The 25,874-nt window shown below is 43.9% G+C and overlaps 1 protein-coding gene across 2 annotated transcripts in view; it reads right to left on the bottom strand.

The window, feature by feature from the left end:
* The window catches only part of AMY2 (alpha-amylase-like 2), a 64,763-nt gene extending 39,717 nt beyond the window's left edge, over nucleotides 1-25,046 (bottom strand). Inside the window, exons 1-7 of one of the 2 annotated variants that reach the window (XM_087383902.1) lie at nucleotides 24,595-25,046; nucleotides 9,457-9,497; nucleotides 3,449-3,575; nucleotides 3,118-3,344; nucleotides 2,612-2,757; nucleotides 2,342-2,460; nucleotides 2,089-2,177 (exon numbers count right to left, since the gene is read on the bottom strand). In XM_087383902.1, the coding sequence (XP_087240028.1) occupies nucleotides 2,089-2,177; nucleotides 2,342-2,460; nucleotides 2,612-2,757; nucleotides 3,118-3,344; nucleotides 3,449-3,575; nucleotides 9,457-9,497; nucleotides 24,595-24,673 (828 nt within the window). In that variant the 5' untranslated portion in view covers nucleotides 24,674-25,046. Of the gene's footprint in view, nucleotides 1-2,088; nucleotides 2,178-2,341; nucleotides 2,461-2,611; nucleotides 2,758-3,117; nucleotides 3,345-3,448; nucleotides 3,576-9,456; nucleotides 9,498-23,821; nucleotides 24,566-24,594 lie in introns of those variants that run through there. The other variant, XM_087383904.1, reaches the window with a different exon arrangement.
* Nucleotides 25,047-25,874: the final 828 nt, after the last annotated feature.

Below are 25,874 nucleotides of genomic sequence, written 5' to 3'. Positions count from 1 at the left end.
AAGCAGTTGCAACAAGCTTCCTAAACTCTATTGATCCTCCTTGTAGGTCTCCATATACCCAAATGCTTACTCAGCTAATAAAAATTGCCACACAAGAACCAACTATTAGTAGTCATTGCAATCCAAGTGGAGCTTCTATTTCTAGAAAAGGTGTACACAACATTGGCTCTGAACCTCGGCTCATTCCTGAAGCCTAGGGAAGCAAGGTGACAAGGCTACAAGTGAGGCGCGTTGCATGCGCTAGATTAGGCCATCTTTATTCAGCAACTAAACAATCCCCAATTTCTGGGGCAATCTAACAGCTCACAGGTCAGCCAAAAGGCCAGCCACCTCAGCCAAACAAGTGGCCAGAAAGACCAGCTGGTCTGGCCGACCAGTTGGCCGACCAGCTGGCAGGCCCACCGACCAGCTGGCCGACCAGCTAGGTCTGGCCTATAAAAGGCATCTGCCCCCACACTCCTTTAGTCAGGACAGGACCTGCAGCTGCTCCTCATCTCCTCCATCTTTTGCTGCAGGCCCGCCTGCTCCATCTACCTCTCCTCTTTAGATCTGCCTTCACTGCTGCCTTCTCTCTGCCTCTCCTTCCTGCCTCCTGGCTGCTCCATCCTCTCCTCCAGATCTGTCCCAACTTCTGCTCCTCTGCTCCAGATCTGCTCCTCTACTTCAGCTCTGTCCCTTCTGCTCGAGATCTGTCCCATCCTACTCCAGATCTGTCCCCTTCTGCTCCTCTGCTCCAGATCTCCTCCTTTTGCCCCAGATCTGCTCCTTTTCTTCATCATGTTGCTATTCCAGATAGCCTGAAGGTTCCTTCCTCAGAGCATGCTGGTTTTCGGCCATTTCCTAGGGCAGCTCCAGCCCTTCATCATCTTCGTCATCATCAAACTACATGGAGGACTGCGTTTTGCTCCCTCTGCTGCTATCTTTTCTACAGTTTCTCTACATGGAATCATCTTTCTGATTCACCTCAGCCACGGTCCTTGAGACACGACAGCTTGAGGTTCTTGTATTCAGTTTTTCATATTACCGACAGGCACTATGTTTTCTGAGTTCTGTTCTTCAGTTGTGTCTGAGTATTATCTATTTTTGATCGCTCCACTGCAAACCCTATCGTTTCTCTATAATCTTTCCGAGGGAGAACTTGGAATGTAGGCTTTAAATGTTGCAACATTTGCTCAAGAAAGCAACCAAACCAGCAATATAAAACGTGCTTCCTTGTGTTCCTAACCCCATCTTTAGTAAGCAAGACATTGCCAATAATCCTGTATCTTTTCTCCATAAAAGCTTGCACTAGAAAACTTCAGTGTAAAAGTCACTTCTTCAAACTTAAGTGTTTACTGGCAAAATTTTGAGGGCTCACAATCACAAACACCTACAAATCTGCAGCAGCACCTCTCCTTTGGTACATTGAATTGGAAGAGATCATACAGCATACACTCGTTTCCACACACTTTTAGCTTATATATATACACGTCCCTATTTAGCTTATGTTAATAGACACATGGAGATCAGTTGGGTTCCCATGTTCTTAACTTGAGTTCAGCCTGAACAACCTTCCCCCATAACCCACTCCCTCAATAAAGACCCCCTTTGACGCAGCGATTTATAAATGACCTCATTTGCCAAAATATTATACATATTTTATCCAGAAAACCCCTGTAAAAGTGAGATGGTTTGTACCACCATGGATCGGTCTCTCTGGCTCCTATGACACTCCACATTGTCATACCTCAAGCATTGATGCTGTGACTCTACCCCCTCTCTTCTGAAAAAGTCTGAGAACAAGTGAGCTCATTTCACAGAGACTCCTCAAAAATCCAACAGGACAAAAATAACACAATTTTCTCACTTTACTGACATCTTTTTTTTTTCAAAGACACTTTACTGACATCTTATCCAGCAAGGGCAGTATCTAGTGATACTTTCTGTAAAGCTGCAGATCTAAACAAATAAATGCTGATTAAAAGCCTGATGGTAGCTAATTACAAAATCGCAAGCAAGGATCCCTGTCAAGTGTATTCTAGACGATTCACGTGATTGCATGAACAGAATTTGAGACCTCAACAGTGAAGCCTATTCCACGAACCACACCTGAAGTACAGCCTTTGAAGTAAAATCAAATGCTGCAGAAAGGCCACCAGTTTCATCTATCCAGTCAACAATTCGTTGTCTGTGGCTATCTGCGTGAAACATGTACAACTGTCAACTTATGTTCCATAAATTTAAGCGATTCGAATGGAGTAACTCCAGGCACGAATTAAAAATCAATCTGCAGATGTATATCTTTGCAAATAAGCTTTTACTAAGTGCTCCAACACTTCAGAGTCACAGTTACAAATATCACCTTGGTTATAATCTAGTTGGCTGCCATTGTCCACATAATTACATGTATCCCAATACTCTCCCACACAAAAATCTGGACCAGCTGCCTGGATGTACTCCTTAACAAATTTTGCCTTGTACCTGTAGACAAGTTTGATGATAATGAGCTGTTATTTCACATCACGTTCCAAATAAAAATATCCTCCTGGAAGAAAAAAACTCATCCCTGTTTTGTTTGGATTTCTGTAGCACAACAATATTCAACAAGAGGTTGATTCATAAAAATCCTCACCCCTTTGCAAAATCAAATCGCAAATCATTGAAGCCAATGTTTCTCCTAAGCCATATCAACCAGTCTTTCAGATCTTTCCTGACAAACTCCTGAGTATGGTCTACATTTGATACACCGGGAAATACCTCACCTGTGCTAGGATTACCCTGCCAGAAACGCACATTCACCAGTATACATAAGATTGTAGGTAGTTTGTATGCAGAAAATTGCCCATAGAACGTGTGGTTCTACCTCTGAAAATGTGAATCAGATTATCAAGACGCCTGACAGTGAATAGAAAAGCATTACCACATTATAGGAAGTAAAAGTTTACAAGCTGAATTAACATCTATGCATATCTATTCATGCCATCATTTTATTTTTATTTTTATTTTAAAAAAACTATTCTTTAAATGTACAAAATAATGACAAAGTTCAATTTAATTTGTCGTTTCCTATCTAAAATTGCTGTTTAACTGTCCATAGAACAGATCTCCATATCACCAATCATCGTATCAGTTTCTCACATGCCCACCAGTATCAGATGTAACTGCTTTCTCATCCCATGGGACTGACAAGCCATCATATCTATTGTAATATCCGTTGGAACCTTGGGTACTTCCCACACGATGATTGATAACAATGTCTGCCATGGCCCTCAAACCATTTCTGTGAATTATCTGAAGCAGGCTTCGCAATTCACTTTCACTGCCGTAAGCTGAGTTGAGGCAATACAAATCCCTGGGTAGATAGCCTGTTATACAACCAAGTAAAGACAACACGATTACTGATCCAAATTTGTCAGCTAATATGTATCTATCTCCACAAGCTACCCATCTGCAAACAAAACCAGAATACCTTCTGAGGCAAGAGAATCTGATGGAGGAGGAAGCCACAATGATGTGAATCCTGCTTCAGCGAGTTGTGGGACTTTATCTTCTAGATGTCTCCACCATTGTTTCTTGTGTGATTCCCAATTAAATGCCTATATATAAATATACACATTCAGAAAATTGTATAGCACTGCAACTCAAAGTAGCTGCTGCAAATGAGTATCCACAGAAGAGAGAATAAAGGAGAACATCAAAATTAGCTAAATGTCTCATCTCAATCCACGAAGACCCATGAAAGGAAAACAATAGCACATAAGACATCTGAATTAAGAAGTGGGATTTGACAAAAATACCATTTATAATTTCTGGCACAATAAAGAACCATAATACTTAGCAATCATGAGAATAATAGCAAAGTACAATCACAAAGGCATGCATTCGCAAATGAGCTGGGATAAAACTGCTCTTGGATGTCAGATCCAGGAAAACACAAACACTGAATACTATCAATTACCCAAGCAAGAACATGAAGGTATGAACTTCCCAGTTACACATACAAACAACGCTTCATTCTCTCATAGCGTATCTACAAGAAAAGCACTGAGCATCTCCTTATATGCAATGTCAAAAGAAACTCAATTCTAAAAACAACCAAAAAAATGACCAGAAAATTTTGTGGAGATCCAAACATGTAGCAACAAACACATCAAATTTGTCATGTGATACCATGGACAGAGAAGCACTGCATTCCAGTCACTTCAATGCACCCAGTAGTAGGACAAGGTTATGTCAATTTGTGAACTTTGTTGGAATATGAGGGCCCCACCTATGAAACCCCAAATGAGGAGGACACCTTATGTGTGTGGATGTAGAAGGTTCCATGTGGGCACATGTCATGGGTGCACAGTGCACATGTAGAGGGAAGGAATGAAGCTGCCATGTGGGAAGCCATCTGGCAGCCACATGGGCAGCAGTCTTATGTCCTTGAGTTTATTTTAGGGAAACCTTGTAGACTATCCAGGCCAGCAGCTATGACTGACAGTGGCTTTGGATTAGGGCAGATATGCCGGCTGGTACAGGCCCTGGAATGGGCAGCAAATGGCAACAGAAGCAGGCCCTTAACTTGGGCAGAGGAGCAGCCTCTGGTCAAGGCTGTCAACCTGGTCTGCAACAGACCTAGGTTGGCTCAGGAAAAAGGCCTGTCGGGCCCAGTCTGGTTGGCCTACAGATTGGCACATCGGCCAGTCCTGGGGGCAGTTCAGCCCTTGTAAAAGGGCCCCCTTGGAAGGGCATTTAGTAGTTCATCCTGCAGTTTTTGGGTCCTCCAAGGGCACATCTCAGGGGTAGATCTACACCAGTAGATCTACCCCTGAAGCTCATCCTTGTAGCTACTGAAGATTCCGAAGGGCATGTGGATAATTGTTGGTAAGTTTTGTACTTGAATTTCTACACGCACACACACTTTTTTCTTTTAAGTGAAAATTTCATTGCTTTATATTACAAGAGAGCTTCCCAAAAAGGGAAAGCTGGACAATACATCAACAGAAAATCTCAGTATAAGAAAGATATATATCAGAATCTATGTAGTGAGTTTGCAGACAATCAAAGAGAGATTGTCTGCAAAGATCTGCGGAAAAACAAGCAAATAGATAACTGAGGATCACCAAAGACCCTATGATTGCGATCTATCCATAGAGTCTAGAGCGCCCAGTATTTAACCCAAGTAAAAAACAAATCAAACTCCGGTCGCCATGGATGAATGCCAAAGAGCCAAAAGAATTTTCCAAAAGCAACATTTGGAAAACGAGCTCTCAGATACTATCCAATGATACCCAGCAAATCACGAGTATGCGGACAAAGCCAGAAGAGATGAAGCACAGATTCCTATGGAGCATGACATCACTGGCAAACAACAAGAGCGATATGTCTACGTGCCATAAGCTGCCCAGACGGAAAAACTCCCAACAAAACTCACCACAAGAAAATCTGTTGTCGAAGAGGAACTTTAGAATCCCAAATATGGTGTAGTCTCTACTGCCACCCCTTTGCAGGTCAATGCATATGCCAAATCTGATTTGCTTGGTCTGAAGCCCAAGGTGAAGTCAACAGAACTTTATACAATGCCGATACCGTAATATGAGATAGTTTCAGCGGACGGGATGTGGACATAGAAGGCTGAATAGTTCAAAACTGAAGCATGTCTTCAATCTCAAGTGGAAAAACCGGCAGAAAAGGCTGAAGCATAGAATCAATGGTATGCCACACAGGACGATAATGCATACCCAGACCATATTTTGCAGCTGCAAAAGGAAAAGAAAGGAGAGTACCATCATCATGCATGACATCTGCCACCGAATAAATATATTTGAAAGTGAGAAAATAGGAGCGTCTAGGCTCCTGCGCCGCAAGAGGCGGATCAAAAGCTCTAGACCAATGTATGCTTTCAGCTCTCAAAGAGTTGCCTTGCATAGAATCACGACCATGCCATTCCAAATGGGAGAGAATGTGCTTCCAATCCAATAACAGGTTAGAGACAAAAGGATAGCCTTCGACCTTGCCCTCAATAGAACCAAAGACCAAATGACCAAAAGCAAGGGTGGTGATTTGCAAAAGCAAGAAACGGATCATGGCAGCCCAGGGCTGAACACCATGCATGAACTGTAGCATCAATTTCCCTTTATGAGCAAGGATATGAACATGAATATTCAGAATGTTCAAGCCCCCATGCATCTTAGGTGAACATAAACGAGACATTGAAAGCAAGCGTAAACTTTTCTTGGCATGTTTGGAATGCCAGAAAGTTTCCATTATGATGGACATGAGAGAAGCAATATCTGTCTTGCCAAACATGATCAAAGGCAAGTAGAACTGACCGTATGCCACCAAAATAGATTGCACTATCTAGAGCCTAACATGCAACGGCCAAGTCGCCAATTTCCACACACACACACACACTCACATATGTATGTATGTATGTATATTCATATATACATATACACAGACGCATATACATACACATATGTATATACATGCATATATACATACAGATATGTATGTGTATATATACATATATACAGACATATACATTACACACACACACACACACACACACACATATATATATATTCATTTGCTTGTACATCGAAGTGCTCTCTCTCCTAGATCGAAAGTGTTTTCTATCTACTTGTGTGCATACATTGAATAAGATAGGGTGGTTGTCTATCCTGAAATATCTTCCAGGTGTGTGTGTGTTGTGATTGATGCAAGGAGGCCATTGGTATCTTGACACAGTGTCAAGACTGAGGCATTTGCTAAGGTGTGTTCCCCCGCTAGAGAGGTGAATTGTTGGCAAGCTAGGTAGCCTACTACAGAGATCTGCTCCCTCCTGCTTAAGGCAAGCCTCGTGCGAGAAGAGAGGAGAGTGACTAAAATTCAGCCACGTGTGCTTTGAAGGATCGCATTGAATTGCAAAGATATTTGTTTGATGAAAATTTTACGGAATCCACAAAGGCACAAAGGCATCCATGGAGTCTCATATGCATAACCCAAAGTTTGGAGAAAGGGGGATGCTCGATGGGACTAATTATCATATCTGAAAGATCAAATACGGAGTCACATGATGGCGAGAGCACTTTGGGAGATAAATGATGATGTCGAGACCAAGCCCAAGGACCAAAAGGATGCAAAGAGCAAGTAATTATGAAGGCAGGTCCAGATGAGGTCAAAGAATGGGTACTCAAGAATGCTGAGGCACTATCGATAATCATTGGGATACTGCAAACTCGATGCTTCCGCACTAAGTTATTCACACTCCCGCTAGGTGAGGGAGTATCTAGCCATGGCCATCGAGTCAAGGTAAAGGTTCTCAAGGATCACCTTGTGCTAGCTGGCCAAAAGGTTTACAGTTAGCCATGCTATTCATAAGCAAGCTTCCACGCAGGTTCAATGGGCTGCCCTAACAGCTGGAGAATTTCGAAGCCTCTCACCTTTTAGGAGGTTTGTCCTCTATTGCTCCAAGAGGAAGCGAGGTTGAAGTCGCAAGATAAAAGATGGCGACAAGAAGGATCTTACTGCTTCTAGCAAAGGAATGGGTAACGGAAAGGACAAGCCCGGTTAGGGTAAGCCAAAAGATTCTTCAAAAGATGGAAACTCTTCAGACAGGGAGGGCAAGAAAAAGAAACGTTGCTATTACTGTGATCAGCCAGGACATCTTATGAGAGATTGCAGGAAGAAGACGACGAATCCAAAAAGGAGAAGTCGGCCAAGCAACAAGAGCCTGGGCCAAAGAAGATGAATATAGTAGCCAACAAGTTGTTCTTGGTGGTTATACCCAGCAGCCCCAAGACAGGATTCATTGATCTAGGTATGGATATGAACACACCATTTTAGAGCAGTGGTTAGAAGATCCAGATCCTTGTGTGAAGATGAAGAACAACATAGGTTGCCCAAATCATGCTGAGAACAAGGCTCTTGTCACCAAGAGGGAGAGGATGAAGCGAGGCAGTTGAAGATACTGATGAATATGAGGACCCAGAGATACAACAGGTTGCTAGTCTGGTGGGTACAGCAAAATGATCCAAGAAAGCATCCCTTGCAATATCCAAATTATGTTGGAGTAGAAACTATAGTAAATAGCCTCATGAAAAGCCAGTGGACAATGTGTTTTCTTTCTACGAATTGATGTTGATTTCAGTTGCATGATTTGGTCATTGTGTTTGTCCAACTGGAGGAGTAGAAACTATAGTAAATAGCCTCATGAAAAGCAAGTGGACAATGTGTTTTCTCTCTACGAATTGATGTTGATTTCAGTTGCATGATTTGGTTATTGTGTTTGTCCAACTAGAGGGTGAAAGCCTTCTAGACATACAAATGGGCATTCTCAAGGCATGACCATTTGGAGCTCTCTGCATGTCTTCTGGAGCTATCAGTGGCATGCTAATGCTGACGGATGCAAGTGATGGGACGTTCAGTCGTTCAGCCTGCAGCAGTTTTTTTGGTCATCCAAGGGCACATCTAAGGGGCAGATCTACACCAGTAGAAGAACCATGGACGGCGCATGGGAGAAGAGCATGTGAAACTCATTCTTGTAGCTACTGAAGCTTATGGGAGCATGTGGCAGAGAGGAATCGTCTACAGCAGATAGGTGCAGCATACAATGCCATTATAGCCGGTGTATGCTGCAGGTGTTGGTACCATCGCTCATAGGTTCAACATCTCTCTCTTTGCCTGAGCCCACAGTGGCTTGTGTGAGTTGCCTTTTTTTGTTGTACTTTGTCTCATACGCCAGTGAGGCCTCCTGACGACGTTAATACATCTTTCTTTCTAGATTCTTTTGGCTGTACATCTGAGTGTTCTCTCTCCTAGATCTGAGGTGTTTTTCATCAAGGTCATTGGTATCCTGACATTGTGTCAAGGTTGAGACACATGCTTAGGTGTGTTTTCCAACTTATTTCACCAGATTTCATCTTTATCAACCTTAGAATGCAACCACAACTGGATGAAAATTCTTTTGTTTAGGTGTATATGTGCATTATTTTGTTTTGAAACAAGCAACAAAATGAAGCATGAAGAATACAAGCAAAGAGGACAACAATTTTTCAGTGAAATCTAAAAACACTATGCACTCTCGTTTCTAACAGTCTCCAAGTAAAGCATCACCACCAATGCCTGTAGTCAACCTGATGCCCATATGCATTTGCATGGAGAAAATATCAATTTTTGCATCTTAGTTTCTTAGGCATGACCATTGCAGGGATTGAATTATGTTATTCCCTCATCACAATGATTGTCAACTGCTAAGAAGAGGATTATTCAAACAGATTTCCAATCCTGTCTGATATGGCAGAAAACATGATGAGGCATGCCCTTCCCAAAGGTGGCGATTAAGTATTTCATTAAAATTTAATTTCACGTGGGGTTCCTTACAAAGCTTCAAATCATCAATCTCCAGGCTCGCATGATAAAACAAGGATACATGAATGAAGTGATGTCCACATTAACGAAGTTCAAAAAGTTCCATCCTTACACAAATACCTGAAAAAGGATTTCCCGGCCCCGACGTATAATGCTGTCACCTGACAAAATATTATGGAAAACTCATTATCAAGGGGCCTGAATATTAAATTAGACCCACAATCTGCATATCAATTTCTTTCAAACTTCTGTACTATACAGCAACCAATTGTTGCTCTAGATTGCACAAAAGAGAGTCTGTTTGTATATTTGGACAAAGTGATTGAAGAATCACCTACTGGCACTTTAGCTTTAAGAGTAACAAACGTAAAAGTTGTTCTTCTTGTATTTGCGAAAAAAAACCTAGAGCTCTCCAATGGAAAAGCTTAAATTGGGAATACAAAACACAAAGATGAAAACCAACAACTTAAGACTTTCATAAGAGAAATGTTTGAGCTAATCATGAAACCTTTTAACATGGGCTAAACACCTCATAAAAGTATCAGTTTTACTTCGCAGATGTTGCAGCACTTCCTTTAAATTAGAGATCACCTTTAATAGCACATCAACTATTGCATCAAGCCTATGGACTTTGGGACTCAAACAAGCTAGACTTTCATCCTTGATCCTTACCACTGATGTGATCTCCCTTCCAAACTAGCCTTGCTTGACCTCCATCCTAAGATGAACCCAAAAACTGACCAAAATATAGGCCATTCTATCTTCAAGATTCGATTCCTACAACAAATGCAATTTGATAGGCCTATTGTTACTATTTCGTATCAATTTATTCTTAATAAAATGGATTTCGTGTTGAAACATTATTAGGCTCTTTAACAAGTGTCATGAGGTGCATCTTTTAAGTCATAACATATAGCTTCATAAAGCTAGAATATATCCAATCTTTCAAAAGACGAAGTTTAGAAGGATAACCCACACATGAACACACACACACACATACACATTTTTTGCTTTTGTATAGCAGATATTTCATTTAGAAAAGTGAATAAGTGACCGAGACCCAAGAATGATCAATTTCTTATGGAGAGTACTTTTTTTTATAACATGGGTACGAAATTGGAGTTCTCATCTTCATTTCACCCTCAGACAAACGGTCAAGGAGAGCGCTACTTTCACAGTGCTAGACCTTTTAAAGTGTTATGTATCCGAACAAAAATCTGAGTGGAAAAAGTACCTCCCACTAGTGGAATTTGCATACAACAACAACACTTACAATTCTACAGGAAAAGTCCCTTTTAAAGTAATATATGGGAATGGTTTTACCACCTATTCTGAGGACCAAGGATGAGATATTTGCAGCTCATCAATATGTTCGAGACTGCGATACAGACTTCTCTCAAGTCCGGACATCAAATCCAAAGGTTACAGCAAAAGCAAAAGAAAGCTGCAGATAAGCATAGGTGAGAGAGGAACCTTCAAGAAGGAGATAGGGTACTCAAGTTCGAGAAAGCCGGACTTAGAAAGATGAAAGAAAAAGAAAAGGTACACCCAAAGTTGTCTCCTAGATACTATGGGCCATTCCGGGTTAGTGAGCCCATAAATGAAGTAGCATATCGACTAGAGCTACCGGAGACTTGGAAGAGTGACAGTGCTTTTCACACGAGTCTTTTAAAGAGGTACCAAGGGCAAGGAGACCCACAAAAACATTTCAAGAACCACCAAAAGTGAGAAATGGAGGAGACCCTCCAACCATAACAGATTGTATATCACATAGAGAAAAAGGGACCCAAAGGCAAGGTTATCTGCAAGTATCTTGTCAAGTTCAAGAACTATTCGTCGGCACTCAATGCCTAGTGAGTAAACAAGGAGTTCTTTTTTGAGTATCCTCAAGTTTTACAATTGTATCAAGAAGCTTTTCTGTTGAGGGAAACTGATTAGAGCTGAGGGGATGTCACCAATTGGTTGCTTCTCCCAAGAAATAAAGAGGAATCTTTATTAGATTGACTTCAGTCAAAGAAATTTGACTTTGGTTAACTAGAATAAGTTTTTCACTTTGCTTTGCATTGGTACAAGAGAACTGTGGAGATGCTCACAAGGGAGTAGGATTAGTCCAATAACTAGAATGCATGCATTTGACTAACCTTTGATAAGTTAAAGTGTTGATGTTTGTTTAATTGATGGCTAGGACTTGGAAGAGTGCAAAATGGCCCATAATTAATGGGGCAAGTGCCAAAAAGCAGGTCCCGCAAGGCAAAAAGCACCAAGAGCTCCTACAAAGTGATGCCCCATTTAATGAAGAGGCCACTAGGGTTAAAAGGACCATTAAAGCTTCCCTGAAGATGGGCAAGAGTAGAAAAGCTAGCTTTTTGTAAAAAGTAGCTTTTAGAAAGCAAGTCCATCTTTTTGTAGGCCAAGTCTATAAACGAAGAAGCAACAAGTAGACTATGCAAAACTATGCAAATCTCTGTCCAACAAAACTGTCCTACCACTAAATCAAGGACAAAATCTGCCCGAAACTACTCAAATGGACTTGAAAAGAGGAATCGTGAGACCTTTTCCAAGTCTTCAAACCACACTAGGCACTGATGGGCAACAAAGAAGGGAGCTGGAAATCAAATTGCATCAAGTAGAAGGGCTCTCAGGTGGGCTGGATACCAGATCGCAGCAAGGATTCTCCCTCTAGAACGCACGTGCAAAAAGAGTAGGGGCTGCCCATAAAATGCTTGGAAACCCGTGTAGGGGCTGGTGGCATAAAATCGCAGCAAAGAGGGTGAGCTGGGAGGGTAGAGAAAGAGAAGGTACATAGCACTAGGGGCCGGAAAGAAGCCCCCCCCCTGAAAGTCTATAGAATAACTTTGTACAATTGGCTCTAAGAAGAGCATGAAGCTGAGTACAATACTTCTTCATAGTTGGAGCTCTGTTTTTTTTTTTTTAATGGGGGAAAGAAGGGGGGGCAGGGGTGGAAGGGGGGGGGCAGCCCTTTTTTCTGGCCCCTAGTGCTATGTACCTTCTCTTTCTCTCCCCTCCCAGCTCACCCCCTTTGCTGTCCACCCACCCCTGCACAGGTTTCCAAGCGTTGTACGGCTAATCCCAATGCAAGCCTCTACTCTTCTTGCACGTGCAAACTGTTCCAAAGGTAGAACCCTTGCTGCAATCTCCAGCCCACCTGGGAGCCCTTCTACTTGCTGCGATTTGATTTCCAGCTCCCTTCTTTGCTATCAATCAGTGTCAGATGTGGGTTTGAAGACTTGCAAAAGGTTTCAGATTCTTCTTTTCAAGTCCATTGGAGCAGTTTTGGGCAGATTTTGTCCTTGATTTTAGTGTTTGCTGGACAGTGATTTGCATTTTTGCAATCAGTCTACTTGCAGCCAGATTTTGAGGGGCAAATTTGTGCATTTGGCTCAGTGTTGAGCAGCCAGCTGGGCATTCACATTTGCAAACCATTTGCTGTCACTTGACATTTGCACATTTGCAAATTTGCATATTTGCAATCAACTTTTGGGCAGCAAGCTCATTGCACTGCCTCCAGTTCCTCCCATGCAGGATCAGATTCAATGGGGTCAGAGGGATGCACAGGCACACACCTTGATTGCTGTCTTATAAGAGGTCCATTACACCTCATATACTGTCTTGCAGGACAACCAAGGCTGCATGGGATACTTTGGCTAATCTCTATCAGATTCGGAATGAGGCACAGGCAGTTAAACAATGTCAAGATGGAACAAGGGGACAGCATGGATGCATATGTCACAAAAGTCAAGGAGTTTAGAGAGCAGCTCCATCAATCTTGATGAGATAGAGCAGATACTATACACACTTTGATGGCCATTTGGGCGAACATACAGGGAACCTCCAGGACTGCTACTGCTAGGAGGGTTGCTTTTCTCATAGTCTAGAAAGATTGTCCTTTCTTCTCTGACTCTCCTTCAGGGATGAGGTGGCATTTTTAGCTGCCACTTGGGATTTTTGTTTGCTCATTCTGAGCTGTTTTTTCTCATGCTTGACATGATGTACTCCCACACTTGAGCTTGCTCTACGGTTTTTATTCATACTTAATGAAGTACTTTTCTTGAAAAAAAAAAAATCTTGATGAGATTGCACCAGATTCTCAGGTGGTTTCCACGATGGACTACTTGATTCTTACATGGAATAGACTACTTAATTCTTATCAAAGCTTTGCTGCGACATTGAGGTTAGTGGCCATGGGTAGCCCCAACCACTACACCTTGTTATCTTGCTCTTGCAAGAATGAGCACAGCCGCTCAAATAGGGCTGCCTCCATCACCAAGCCTTTACCATGGATCACAAAGGAAAAGGAAAGGGGGGCAACAATTTCAGCAAGCCCAAACCTTCTTCTGGTGCCTCATCTTCGTTTACATCGGCTGATGGGAAGAAAAAAAAGTGCTGCAACTATTGCAGGAAGCCCGGACATGACATTTGTGAGTGTTAAAAGCACATTCCTTCAGAGAAAAGAAAGCAGAGATGCGGTTTTTGCTGAGGATGCAGCTTTACCTTGGCTGAACTGTTAAAAACAGCCTTATGTAGATACCTCTGATGTGTTTGATTCCTTGCTGCCCCTTTGTCAATCAGACACAGATTCAGACCAGCACTTGCAGGGTTCAAATCCCTCAGCTTCTAGTGTCCACAACCTTCTTATGATGTGCATGTTCAGCCTGATTTGCAGACTGCAGTCACTTGACGATCATCCTATTGGCCAAGCAGCTGTAGAGGAGAGGGCTGTCATTAGACAGCCGAAAATAGTCCCCAGGTAACTTTTGGACTTAGGGGCAGCAAGCAGGCTGAACCCTTGGCTACCCGCACAAGAGGTGCACAAAGATACATGCATGGCAGTTTGCTTAATGTTGCATTGATTGCCACAGCTTGCAATGAAGAACATTTATGCCATAAAGATGCTTTTGACAGACGCGAATGGATGGATGCCATGAGAGCTGAATTTGATTCCATGCACTAAAATGGCACATGGGAGTTGTGGGACTTGCCTTCTAGGAAGCGTGCCATAGACTCTAAGTGGGTTTACAAGTTGAAGCAGAAAGCTGATAGCAGCATACATCGCTGCAAAGCTCACCTTGTTGCAAAAGGATATGCTCAGCAACATGGCATTGACTTGGAGGGAACCTTTCCTCTCACCTCACGCATCATAACAATTTGGTGTGTCATTGCCATTGCATCACACAGGCGTTGAGAGGTCCATTAATTTGACATTAAGAGTGCTTTTCCTCACGATGATTCGATTGAGGAAGTCTATGTCAACCAACCTCCGGTTTTGAGGTTGAAGGTTCTGAAAATAAGGTATGCTGGCTTTAAAAAAGCCCTTTATTGATTGAAGCATGCATCCCAGGCATGGTATGCCAAAATACATTCACATTTGTTATGCCTTGGTTTTCAGAACAGCCCCACAGAGGTCCGGAAGAATGGAGCAGATTTGCTGATTTCAATTCTTTATGTGGATAGCATGCCTATTACTAGGCCAGACACACAGCAAATTGCTGCCTTCAAAGCTGAAGTTTGCAGAAATCATTTGCCACAACAAATATGGGGTAGTTGCAGTACTATGGGGGCATACAGTTTGCTCAGTTTGATAGGGGCATGATGATAAGCCAATTCAAGTACATTACACAGCTTCCCGTTCGAGGATTGTAAGCTGGTTTCGATGCCATTGGAGCCAAGGTTCCACTTCTCCTCCAAGGATGGGAGTGACCCATTTAATGCTACGCTTTACAAGCAGGTTGTCGGCTCACCTATACATCTACGTCATACTAGGCATGACCTGCAGTATACAGTCTCCTAGTTAAGCAGGTTCACACAAGCCCAGTGTTGGAAGTCAATGTCCCAACCTGTGGGCCCCCATATGATGAGGATGACTGTGAGGGGGAGGGATATGGGACAAGTATGGAGCAGCAGTATGGGCTGCCTACCCAACAGCAGAAAGGAAAATGACCCACTAGCAGGGCCTATATATAGGCCTTCCCACAGGAGGGTCGGCCAGCAGCCACCTAGGCTGGTCGGCCAGCCAATCAAGCTGATCGGTCAGCCAACCAGGCTGGTCAGCCCAGTCTCTGGGAACCAACCAGCAGGTCGGCCAAATCAAGGGAGAGCCAGCCCCTATATAAACCCCCCTCCCCCTCCACATTTTGGCATCTCAGTCCACTAAAGCCTCTTCATACAAGGGAGACTTGCAGTTTTGGCAAGGAGTTCTCTATTGTTATATGCCAGCCCCTTTGCTAGATCTTTTGTTGTCAGTTTGAGCTATGTTTTGCCCGCTGTTTGGTGGAAGAATTTATTCAGGGTTCTCTTTCTCTTCCTCTATTATATTTGCTATTTGTAGTCAGGAGTGAGGTGTTCAATACGGAGAGATCATTGTGTGATTATCTGAGCTGAGTATTATCCGCAGAGTGGGTGAGGTTTGAGTGACTCTTACCTTCCATTTCCAACATGGTATCAGAGCCCTGGTGGACGGAAGTTCACAAAAAGTGGAGCCTAAAGGCAAGGACCTTGCTAAATGACAACCTTAATTCAGATCTCGAGGGAATCTACTTCGATGTCTTAAGGACAGTATCTTTACAAGGTAGCATCAGATTCAGACAGGTGTACGAGAATTGTTATTTGGTTGCAGACCTTGCCTGATGGAGGATGGGTTGAAACAGACCCTGAGAGCATAGTGCCTCTAGGCTGGTCATTCATTATGAGAGGGACAGCTAGGGATGTTGGTACCTAGAATGCTTGAGTTCAAAGGCAGGAACGTGACTGAAGGAGGTGGTGCCATCTGGTGCTACATTGGATGGACTTGTGTACCAAGATGGTTTGCTTGTACGCGACCGGACCTGGCGGAGCAGGAGCCACTGGAGGGAAAGCCAAGAATCGACATTGACACCGGATTGTACAAGAGGGCTTCGAGATGGGAGTCAATGTAGCATCTTCATTGACGAGTTGGGATCGGTCCAAGATGTGTCGGTGAGAGGGGGTGTTGGAAAAGTCACCTCCCCATATGAGGAGAGTGTGAGGGAGGTGTACTTAGGTCCAGGTAATCCCGATTTATGCTTGAGCTTGGATTTCTCGGGTATGTTGTTTTGTTACAAACCTTTCCAGATGAAGGATAGGTTGGAACAGGCCTTGAAAGCATGGTGCCTAGAAGACCCCAGGCTGTTCACCCATCATGAGGGGGACAGTTGGAGGATGTTGGTACCTGGATTGCTCAAGTTAGAAGGCGGAAATGTGACTGAAGGAGGTTGTGCCATCTGGTGCTACCAAAGAGAGACCTGTGTACCAGGGTGGTTTGCTTGTATGGGACCTGACCTGGTGGAGCCGGAGCCATTGGATGAAAAGCCAGGAATTGACATCAATACCAGAGTGTTCCAGAGGGCTACCACATGGGAGCTACTGCAGCATCTTCATCGACGAGTTGGGATCGGGCCAAAATGTGTCAGTGAGAGGAATTTGTATGGTGACCTCCCCATCTGTAAGCCCCCATATGAGGAGAGCATTTGTGGGGGGGGGGAGGGGGGGGCGGGGGGGGTTGAATCTAGAAATGATGTGGCTGCCATGTGGGCAGCAAGCTCACAGCAAAACATGAGTGCATGGGGCTGCCACATGGACATCACATGGGCTACCATGTGGGCAGCACAAGAAAGGAGTGTATCTGGCTGTTTGGACAGAAGAATTGGAGCAGCAGCACAGCATGGGATGTTGCCAAGGTCAGCTGCGATGATGTGGCAGATGACGCCAGCAAAGGTACGGATCTGTATGGCAGTCTGCAGGAGCCTGGACGGAACCTTAGCGTGGGATCCAGGGGCTGGAAAGGCTCTGAGCATTGGCAAGGCTGAAAGGCGCCTATTTTGGGCATGTCTGTGGCCTGCAACAGCCCCCGACTCGTCTGCTTGGTCCACTGGCTGCTTGCCACGTGGCCATGCGCTGACTTGGAGGACTGGTCGGGCTGGTCAAGGCCAGCCCATGAAGTCAGTTGGACAGACCAGGATCAGTCGGCCAGTAGGGGCTGGCTGGTTGGCTGATTTGAGGCCTGCTGGTCGGCCTATTTTGTGGCCCCTTGGGCCTATATAAAGGGATCCTTTAGGGCTCATATAGCATCCACTAGGGCAGCAACTCAGCAGCAGATTGGAGCAGCAGATCAGCAGCAATTGGGGCTACATCCAGGACGTCTGGAGGAGGCTGAAGAGCTGCGTGCAGGGATCAAGGCACGGTGACTAAAGTCTATAGAAGCTCGGAAGCGTCCCTGGATCTCATAGTAGGCTTCGCAAGCACAAAGAAAATGCTCCTCTGTCTCAACCATCCCCAATGTGCATAACATGCAGATTCGCTTACCTGCGGCTCTCCCCGCCTCAATCCTCAGCTGATGAGACAAAAGCAGCATCAGTCCAATGGCAATCCTCAGTGCATGTGAGACTCCTCTGTCCTCGAGATACTAGAGTCTGATGATGAATCCCTCCTCCGTTACTCTCAAGAAATGGTTGCGGTAGAACTAGATCTTGGTGGGGAGCTCCTGGTCCCCCCCTAAAGTCCGAGATGTATGGAGCTAGAGGAGATATAACCGTATGATACTGTTGATCTCATCTCGTGGGATCAACTCAGGAGACGCATCCATGTTGTATGTCTGCCCCACCCTTTGCTAGTCCTTTGGCTGACTCCAGGGCCAGCCTCAGAAGTCTCTAGTGAGGTAAATCCCAAACTCTGTGGATGAATGTCACTGTATGAAAGATGGCATCAACCTGGAGAGGTGTCATGGCGAACTTTGCCTGTACTATCTCGTGTGGGACTAAGGGCTTACTTCGAATCATCTTGGACCCCATAGTCACCTGTAGCCGCTCAAATCTCCTCCACTCTGTCCTCGGGAGATCGCATCCCCAAAAGGGTGCTGCATACATGGCAGTCGGCTGCATCAAAGTGTCGAAAAGCCAGCCCTTCATTGGTATATCCTCAAAGTGTGCCTCGAAACATGTCTCTCTAGTCGGGCCAAAGCACTCTGTCCCTGTATGAGTCGTGCCATGGCTGCCTAAGACATCATGAAGATGGGTGCTATAAAAATTGCTCCCAAGTATGTGTAGGACTGCACTATCTCTATTGGCTCACCACGGTAAGTGAAGCTATATCGAGGAAGCACTGTGCGTGAGGTGTTGATGATCATCACCTTAGTCTTCCCAAGGTTGATTGTGACGTCTCTCTCTCTGCAGAAAACCTCTAAGGCCTCTAGGTGCCTCTGCAAACTTTGGGACCTTCACAGAGCCACAAGGGCAGCAAACTTTGGGCACGTTGGGTTCCAAAAACAACACTCTACTCTAGATCACATCTTACTCTATGGGTCATCATTGAAGAGGTGAGATCGAGATCTCAGAAAGTCTACGCTTGCTTTATAGGCTTTCAGAAGGCTTTCAACACAGTTCCGTGATCTTGTATGATTAGGGGACTTTAGAAGATACAGATTCTGGAAGTCATGATTTGGGAGGTGATGAGTCTTTGTAAGTCAATCAGAGGGAGAGCACAAACCCAGTATGGCCTATCTAATTGGATTGAGAGCACGATTGGAGTGAAGCAAGGATGCCTTCTCTCGCCAACACTCTTTGGGTTCTACATTGATGACATCACGACCTACATTGACCGCCTTGGAGGTGAGGGCTCATTGGTTACCCACTTGATGATATAGACACTATTATATGTAGATATTGTCCTCATATCCTCCTTGGCAGCACGCTTATAGAGCTAGACCAGGCCACATCCAATAGACCTAGTCATCGCATAGCCAGCACCAACCCAGCACAACTTCGCAAAGCCACACAAGAAGTTCGCGCACATCAACGGGTAGCCTCAAGTGCCGTTCACGCACAACAGCGGGTCGCCTCAGCAATAGGTCATCTCGCGGACAGAAGCCAACAGTAGACCATGTAGCGGGGGGCACTTCTCAGTCGCACTGCCAACTCCCTTCGTCACAACTCTTTCAGTTAGCCCGCCAACTTCCTTCCTCAAAGTTTCTTCAGCCAACCCTTTCTAACCCCCACTCCACGTTGGGTCGAAACCACTAGCCCATCCTGGGGGTTAGTCTTAGCCTGGGGTTCTTCAGATATAACCAACATAGAATGGCCTAGCCTCTCCTCAAAATCCCCCTCGAAATCTCCTACTCCAACAAGACTCAATACGCTACAATTGCAGCTAGGACACTGTCTCCATATTCGCACATATCCTACCGGGGAGGCCTGAAGTCACCCGTCCTTGGTCAAATGAACCAAAAAATTTCCTATAGCAAGAGGTGTTCTTCGACATACATCATATCTCTTCACATTGTCGTAGGTATTCGCCCAAAATGTTGGCCGCCAATATCCTACACCAACAAACCGCTATACCTTCATGGGCTTCTCTAATGATTGGCATGATTTCATGGGGCATAACACATCTTCTTAGTATTTCATCTCTACCCATCTTGTACAGTTGACCTACTATTCATAGGGAGTAGCTTTCAAGTTCAACTTTCTAGCATCCACTAGTTTCAATTCAGGGGGTGGTCTTCATGTCATTAAATACCCAATTATATCTGCGCACCAATTAAGGACAGCATCAATTTGAAATAGTGTTGCATCTGGCAAGGCATCTTCTACCTCCATGTGTCTCTTCTATCAACAAGTGTGACATGTGATCTACGACGTAATGCTAGGCTCCTTTTCTCACCGCTATTATGAAGTTGAATTCTTGTAGGAGTAGAAGCCACCTAGTTATCTGACGAGTGATACATGGTTGATTAGCAAGATACAACAAGGATAAATGATCAGTGTAGAATACAAAGTCGATGGCCAACATAAGATGTCGAAATTTCTTCACACTTTAGACCATTGCTAGTACTTCTCTTTCATTGATGGTGTAATTCACCTCTACATCATTTAATTGCCTACTTGCAAAGTATATAGTCCTTATTGTATTTTCCAGGTAAACACAGAACACTCCCTACTGCACAGTTTAAACCATCAGTATGCACATGGAATTCCATGTCCCAATTTGGAGCCATTACTATGGGAGCAGTGATCAATCTTCACTTGAGAGTTTCAAATGCTTGCTCACATTCTTCTATCCATGTGAATTGTACCTATAGCTTGTATAGGCCAATAATGCTTGGACACCCAAAGCATTTTGTGGAGTGGGAAGTTCCATGATGATCTTGATTTTATCCATATCGGTAGCAATCCCATGTCTAGAGACTGTGTGTCCCAAGTCTATTCCATGTGTGACCAAGAATTGGCATTTTAGAGAGTTCAAGGAAATGCCATACTCTATACATTTTTTCGTACATCTTTAAGACATTTCAAGTGATGCTTTTTACCTAAATGCATGCACAAGTCATCTAAGAAGATTGTGGAAATTTGTTGAGAATTTCTTTGGAGGCGGTGTACATGACCCTTTGAAAAGTGGCTAGGGCATTGCATAATCCAAATGGCATGACTCTATATGCAAAAATACCCCATTCTGTGGCAAAGGCTATCTTTGACTCAATTTGTACTTGGTTGTACCCGCTGAACCAATCAAGAAGCTATATATTTCTGACCCATCTACCTTTTTCTAACAATGGTAGAGGGTAGTGATCTCTGATTGTTGCAGCATTGACACTTTTGAGATACACACATATTCTTAGCTTCTTGTTCTTCTTTAGAACAATCACAATCAGTGACACCCAATTTGTGTGCTCAGTCTCATAGATGAAAGTGCCATCAGTAGTTTTTCAAGTTCTTCATAGACATGGGTGCCATACTTTGGATTTGTTCTGTAGGGTCCATATACCTTCGGTTTGGAGCCTTCCCTACTAGCTATGGTATGTACTACAACTTCGGGGGAAATCCCCTTCATTTCCTTGTAGGACCAAGCCATACAATCCCTGTATTCCATCAGTAGTGCTTTTAATTCTTTTCCTTCTTCCTGTGTGAGTTGTTCACCAATGTATACCGGCTTTTCTTCTTCTCCGTCCAAAGCAAGATTCGCTTTTCTTGTTTTGGCTGAACCCTCATAAGCTGGGGTTTCCCCTAGGCTATCTGTTTCAAGCATACTTCTAGGATCCCTTGACAAAAAGATGGTTATTTGATACCTTGGTGCGGCCGACGGCCATGTATGTAGGGGAAGTGATCTCTTGACGACTGAGTGGAGGAGGTTTGAGAGGCTACAGGTGATCATGGCGTCCCGGATGATTCAAAGCAAGCCCTCAGTCCCTCACCAGATAGTACAAGCAAAGTTTGCCATGACACCACTCCAAATCGATGCCAATTTTAAAACAATGACATATCTCCGTCGAATTTGGACCAACTGCAGACTACCGACATTGGCACTTGAATCATCCAGACGACTAGCAAATAGAGGGTTACCATGGCCTTTATTAACTCCTTCTTCCGACGGACAAAGGGTTGCTTCTTGGGGTGTACTAGTTGATGGTACTCACGCATCGTCTTTGATTCACTCGAAAGGCTATGCTTGGTCTTCAATCTGAGTTGGCGGTGAAGAGCCTTGCATTCACCATCGACCAAGTAGTATGCATGTATATCCAAATGCTTTGCCAATCAGGACTAGAGCTAGATTGACTCCCACCTTTTCAATACAATTTGGATCCCCTGCCTTCTTGAATTCCATGGGATGAGATATAGCTAAATGCATCACGCACTTCGAAGGAGAACCAAGAGTTCCCCACCAAGCAGTTCTATCATGATCACTTCCTAAGAGGATCCAAGGACAGAGTGATTATCACACCCCAATATCTGGTGGACACATGAGTCTCATCCCACCAAGCTAGGGATTGAGATAGGGAGGGCTGCAGACACACCTAGAGAGCAACAGATCTGTAGGCTATGGACAGCGGAGAAGGTGGAGACAGATGAGCACTTTCTCCATACATGCCCAATTTGTACAATTTGTGGACTATATCATTGTCCTTTATAGAAGGAACATGGGTTTAGATGCCAATCCATTTTCATGATCAGCATGATCAGGTCTGCATGGACCTCTACTTGATCGAGAAGTGATGACATAGAGAGACTCTATTGAGACAGATCAGACACCATGAGGTGACGATGAAACGGGGATAGAGCTAGACGGGATGCAATGACACATCACAGACTTCTACACACATTCAAGTTGGCACTGGGTCACACTGGAGAGGAGCAAGAGGAGCTAGCGGAGATGAGGACAGAGTGGATCAGCAGGAAGAGGAGACGAGGAGCAGTGGAGCTAGAGCTAGAGCCATAGAGACCATGCGCAGTGCAGAGATAGACCAGAGCCATCGCATACAGAGATCACAGGACAAGGGATTCAAAACGTCTTTTGTATCTATTGGGTTTGAAATCGAATTTCCAAAAGGTAACGGAACGTCATAGCTAACGTTATAATGAGGTCAATCATATAGGCTGAAGAGCGTACTAAGTTGGGCCTTCACCAGGGCCTTCACCAACCAGTTTTAGCATCTTCCCTTCTAAGCGGTGCATTATGGGACTTCTACATAAGCAAGCCTATCAGCTCGCTTTCAAGATATCACATTTTTGCACTGCAGTTTTTTTCTCACTTCAAACAATACCCTAATAAATTGTTAGAGGTGAAGGCTTTTTGCAAAGATATACCATTCTGCACTGCGATTCTTTCCTTGCTTCAAAGATTGCCCTATTAGATTGTTAGAGGTGAAGGTTTTTTGCAAAGATTACTGACTCGAAACGAGGCCACAAAACCACCTCATCTTGAAGAGTATGTGTCTACTTGGCGTACCACTGTGAACGTGACTTTGATCATACTAGAGGCACGAAATAAACCTGCGTTAAAAAAGAGGCCGCCCAAAAGTCTATGCCAAGGCTATGAGAAGGATCTTGATGAAGCGCTTGCTAGAGAGCTCACATATTGCGGAAGGGTAATTGAGCAGAACAACCAAGGAGCTTTATGATATACATCAGTGAGAAGCAACAGGTAGACTGTAACACACAAAAACGTGAATCAGGTGGCCTCAAGATGCAGATCTGGGGTCTTGCCAGGAACCCATCTCCGAATATGAATGGCAATCTGTCATGCCAAAAGGAAAGTATATGGCTACAACAAGTTATGTCAGAGATCTGATGCAGCCAATTGATGGCAACCCGTGCAAAAGCTGCCGGACCTGGCAAACAATCGACGATCCACAGCAAGATAACATCAAGCCTTTGAACGAGTTTTGGGGTGTTAAATGTGGTTGCGTCAAATCGAGTTGTGCAGTTCTGCGTAGTTGATAGCCGATACTAGGAGTGAGAAATCGGGCAGAAACTTCTGAATGATCTAGTAGAAACTTCTGAGTATGTGAAAGCGTTACGTCGGCATTGAGGCTCTTCCAGGAGGAAATGTAGAAATTACAGACTGCAATCAGTATCTTCCAGTCTTTGATCTTTGCCGGCGCTCCACTCTGATTTTTGGCATAACCTCGAATGAAATGTAAATACGTTGGAAATTTAATTTCAAGCTAAATGATTCTGGTTACCTTCCATAACAGTCTGCTGCCAATGCACGTCCAATGGGCTCGAAAATGATAACGTCTTTAACAAACTCAGTGTGATAGACGATGTGATCGCTTCCTTCCTCACCTGATTACTTCGTTTCAACGCGGGCCATCAGCACATACTTTGCCATGTGGCATACTCAATTTTGCTGACTCGAAACTTAATTCAGACTGTGTGGTGGGTTAGAGGAAAAGATGCTTCCAATTGCCACCCTTGGACTCTTTGACAAGTGGTAGGTTGGAGTAAAAGAGCTTAGGAAATGCTTCCAAGTGCCACCCTTAGACTCTTCCACTATGACTACCTCTTGGATTACCACCCTTGACTTTTCCGAACCACAGGCTTTTGCACTACCACACACATACACATATGCATACATGTACGCAACGCACATACACACGGATCCATGATTGTCGCTCCATTCAACTTCTAGTAATCCACACGGATTCGCAATTTCCCGTTCTTCTTCGGAACGATGACTATCGGAGACAACTAGGTAACCTTATCTATCGGATAGATGAATCCCACCCTTTAACAGCTTATCAGTTTCCTTTTTGACCTGCTTCACGAAATTAAGATTCATCCGATACTGCTTTTGGATTACGAGCTTAGCGTCTTTCTTCATATTGATCCGATGAACACAGAGGGTCGGATCTACTCCTTTCATGTTTGTGTACTCCCATGCAAAGACATCTTTGTATTCCTGTAATAACTAGACCAATTCTTGTCGGAATTCTCATGTAGCAAACACCCTCACCTTTACTGATCGGATCATCTTCCATTCCCAAACTCAATTCCTCCAAATCATCTTCTTTCACTTGGAATGTCCTCCGCATCTGGTCTTCATATGCCGATTCAACCTCCAGGATTACTTTCTCTGCATATTTCTAGTATCTCCCCCTCATCTGGTTCTAGATCTGATATGGCGGGTTGGGCATCCTCCGATTCAAATTCCTCATCTGGCACCCGATCTTCTATTGTTACTATATAAATCTCCGTAATGGGTTGTTTCCCTTGGATCCTCTGCTGAAACACTTCTTCCACATCTATCTCAAATAGTGGAACCACCAACAGATTCGCATCTAGGAAGTTTTGCTCCTCATCTCATCATCAAGTTTTGTCCCCATGTTCACTCCTTGCACCATGATAGGTTGCTCTTTCTTCTATAGAGTTGTACTCGGGATCATTTGCATTTTAAGTTTCTTCTTACCATTCCGTATTGTGATCATAGAAGAACTCCAATCTGCTAAACTCGAGTAGCTTTAATCCAAGGCTTGCCCAACATGGGATAGCGCACATCTCCTTCCTCCATTTGCAAGACTACAAAATTTATATGGAACACCATGCCCTGCATGCGAATCAACTAATTATAGATTATTCCAATTAGTTGAATTCTCCTTTGCTCCACCATACGAACTTGAAAAGGAGCATGCTCCAAACCAAAAAGTCTCAATCTCCTGAATATATACTGCAGTAGGATGTTCACTCCTGAACCTCCATTGAGCAACACTCCTGTCAAGTTATGGCCATGGTATTGTACTTTTACCACCGGCACCATATAATCCACGTCCTCGAGTTTTGCTCGGCATATGATTGGTAGGTCTCTATGAAAATGAGTTGGTGGTATGAACTCCTAAGGTTGAAACTCTAGGTGATGCCACATCAGATCCGCTACCAACCTTTTCTTGACTTCGAGGACCATTCATAATAGGAGCACTATCACGATCTTCACTTTTACATTTTTCGAAGCCGTCAGTAGGCCTTCTAAAAAGCTTTCCAATATAGGAGTTTTATCATTAACATGAACCATAGGTCTTGGCTCCGTATCCTTCAGTGGCATAGTCTACTTCAAAGTTGCCATTTGGACCTCTTCTTGGTCTTTCCACTTTAACCGCTTAACCTTATTTGGTAACACGTCCACTTCAGCTTCCTAAACTGGGCCTTAAACTGCGTTACTACATACACATTAATCTTCTTTGGCTTGGTATACGGCAACTTTCCCTGCTTGATGCACGTCAAGAAATCACACTACTGCCA

This window comes from Dipteris shenzhenensis, chromosome 13 (genome assembly GCF_047967505.1).
Source record: "Dipteris shenzhenensis isolate YYH24624 ecotype China chromosome 13, Dip_SZ_1.0, whole genome shotgun sequence".
NCBI lineage: Eukaryota > Viridiplantae > Streptophyta > Polypodiopsida > Gleicheniales > Dipteridaceae > Dipteris > Dipteris shenzhenensis.
This window is presented reverse-complemented; position numbering and strand designations above follow the sequence as displayed.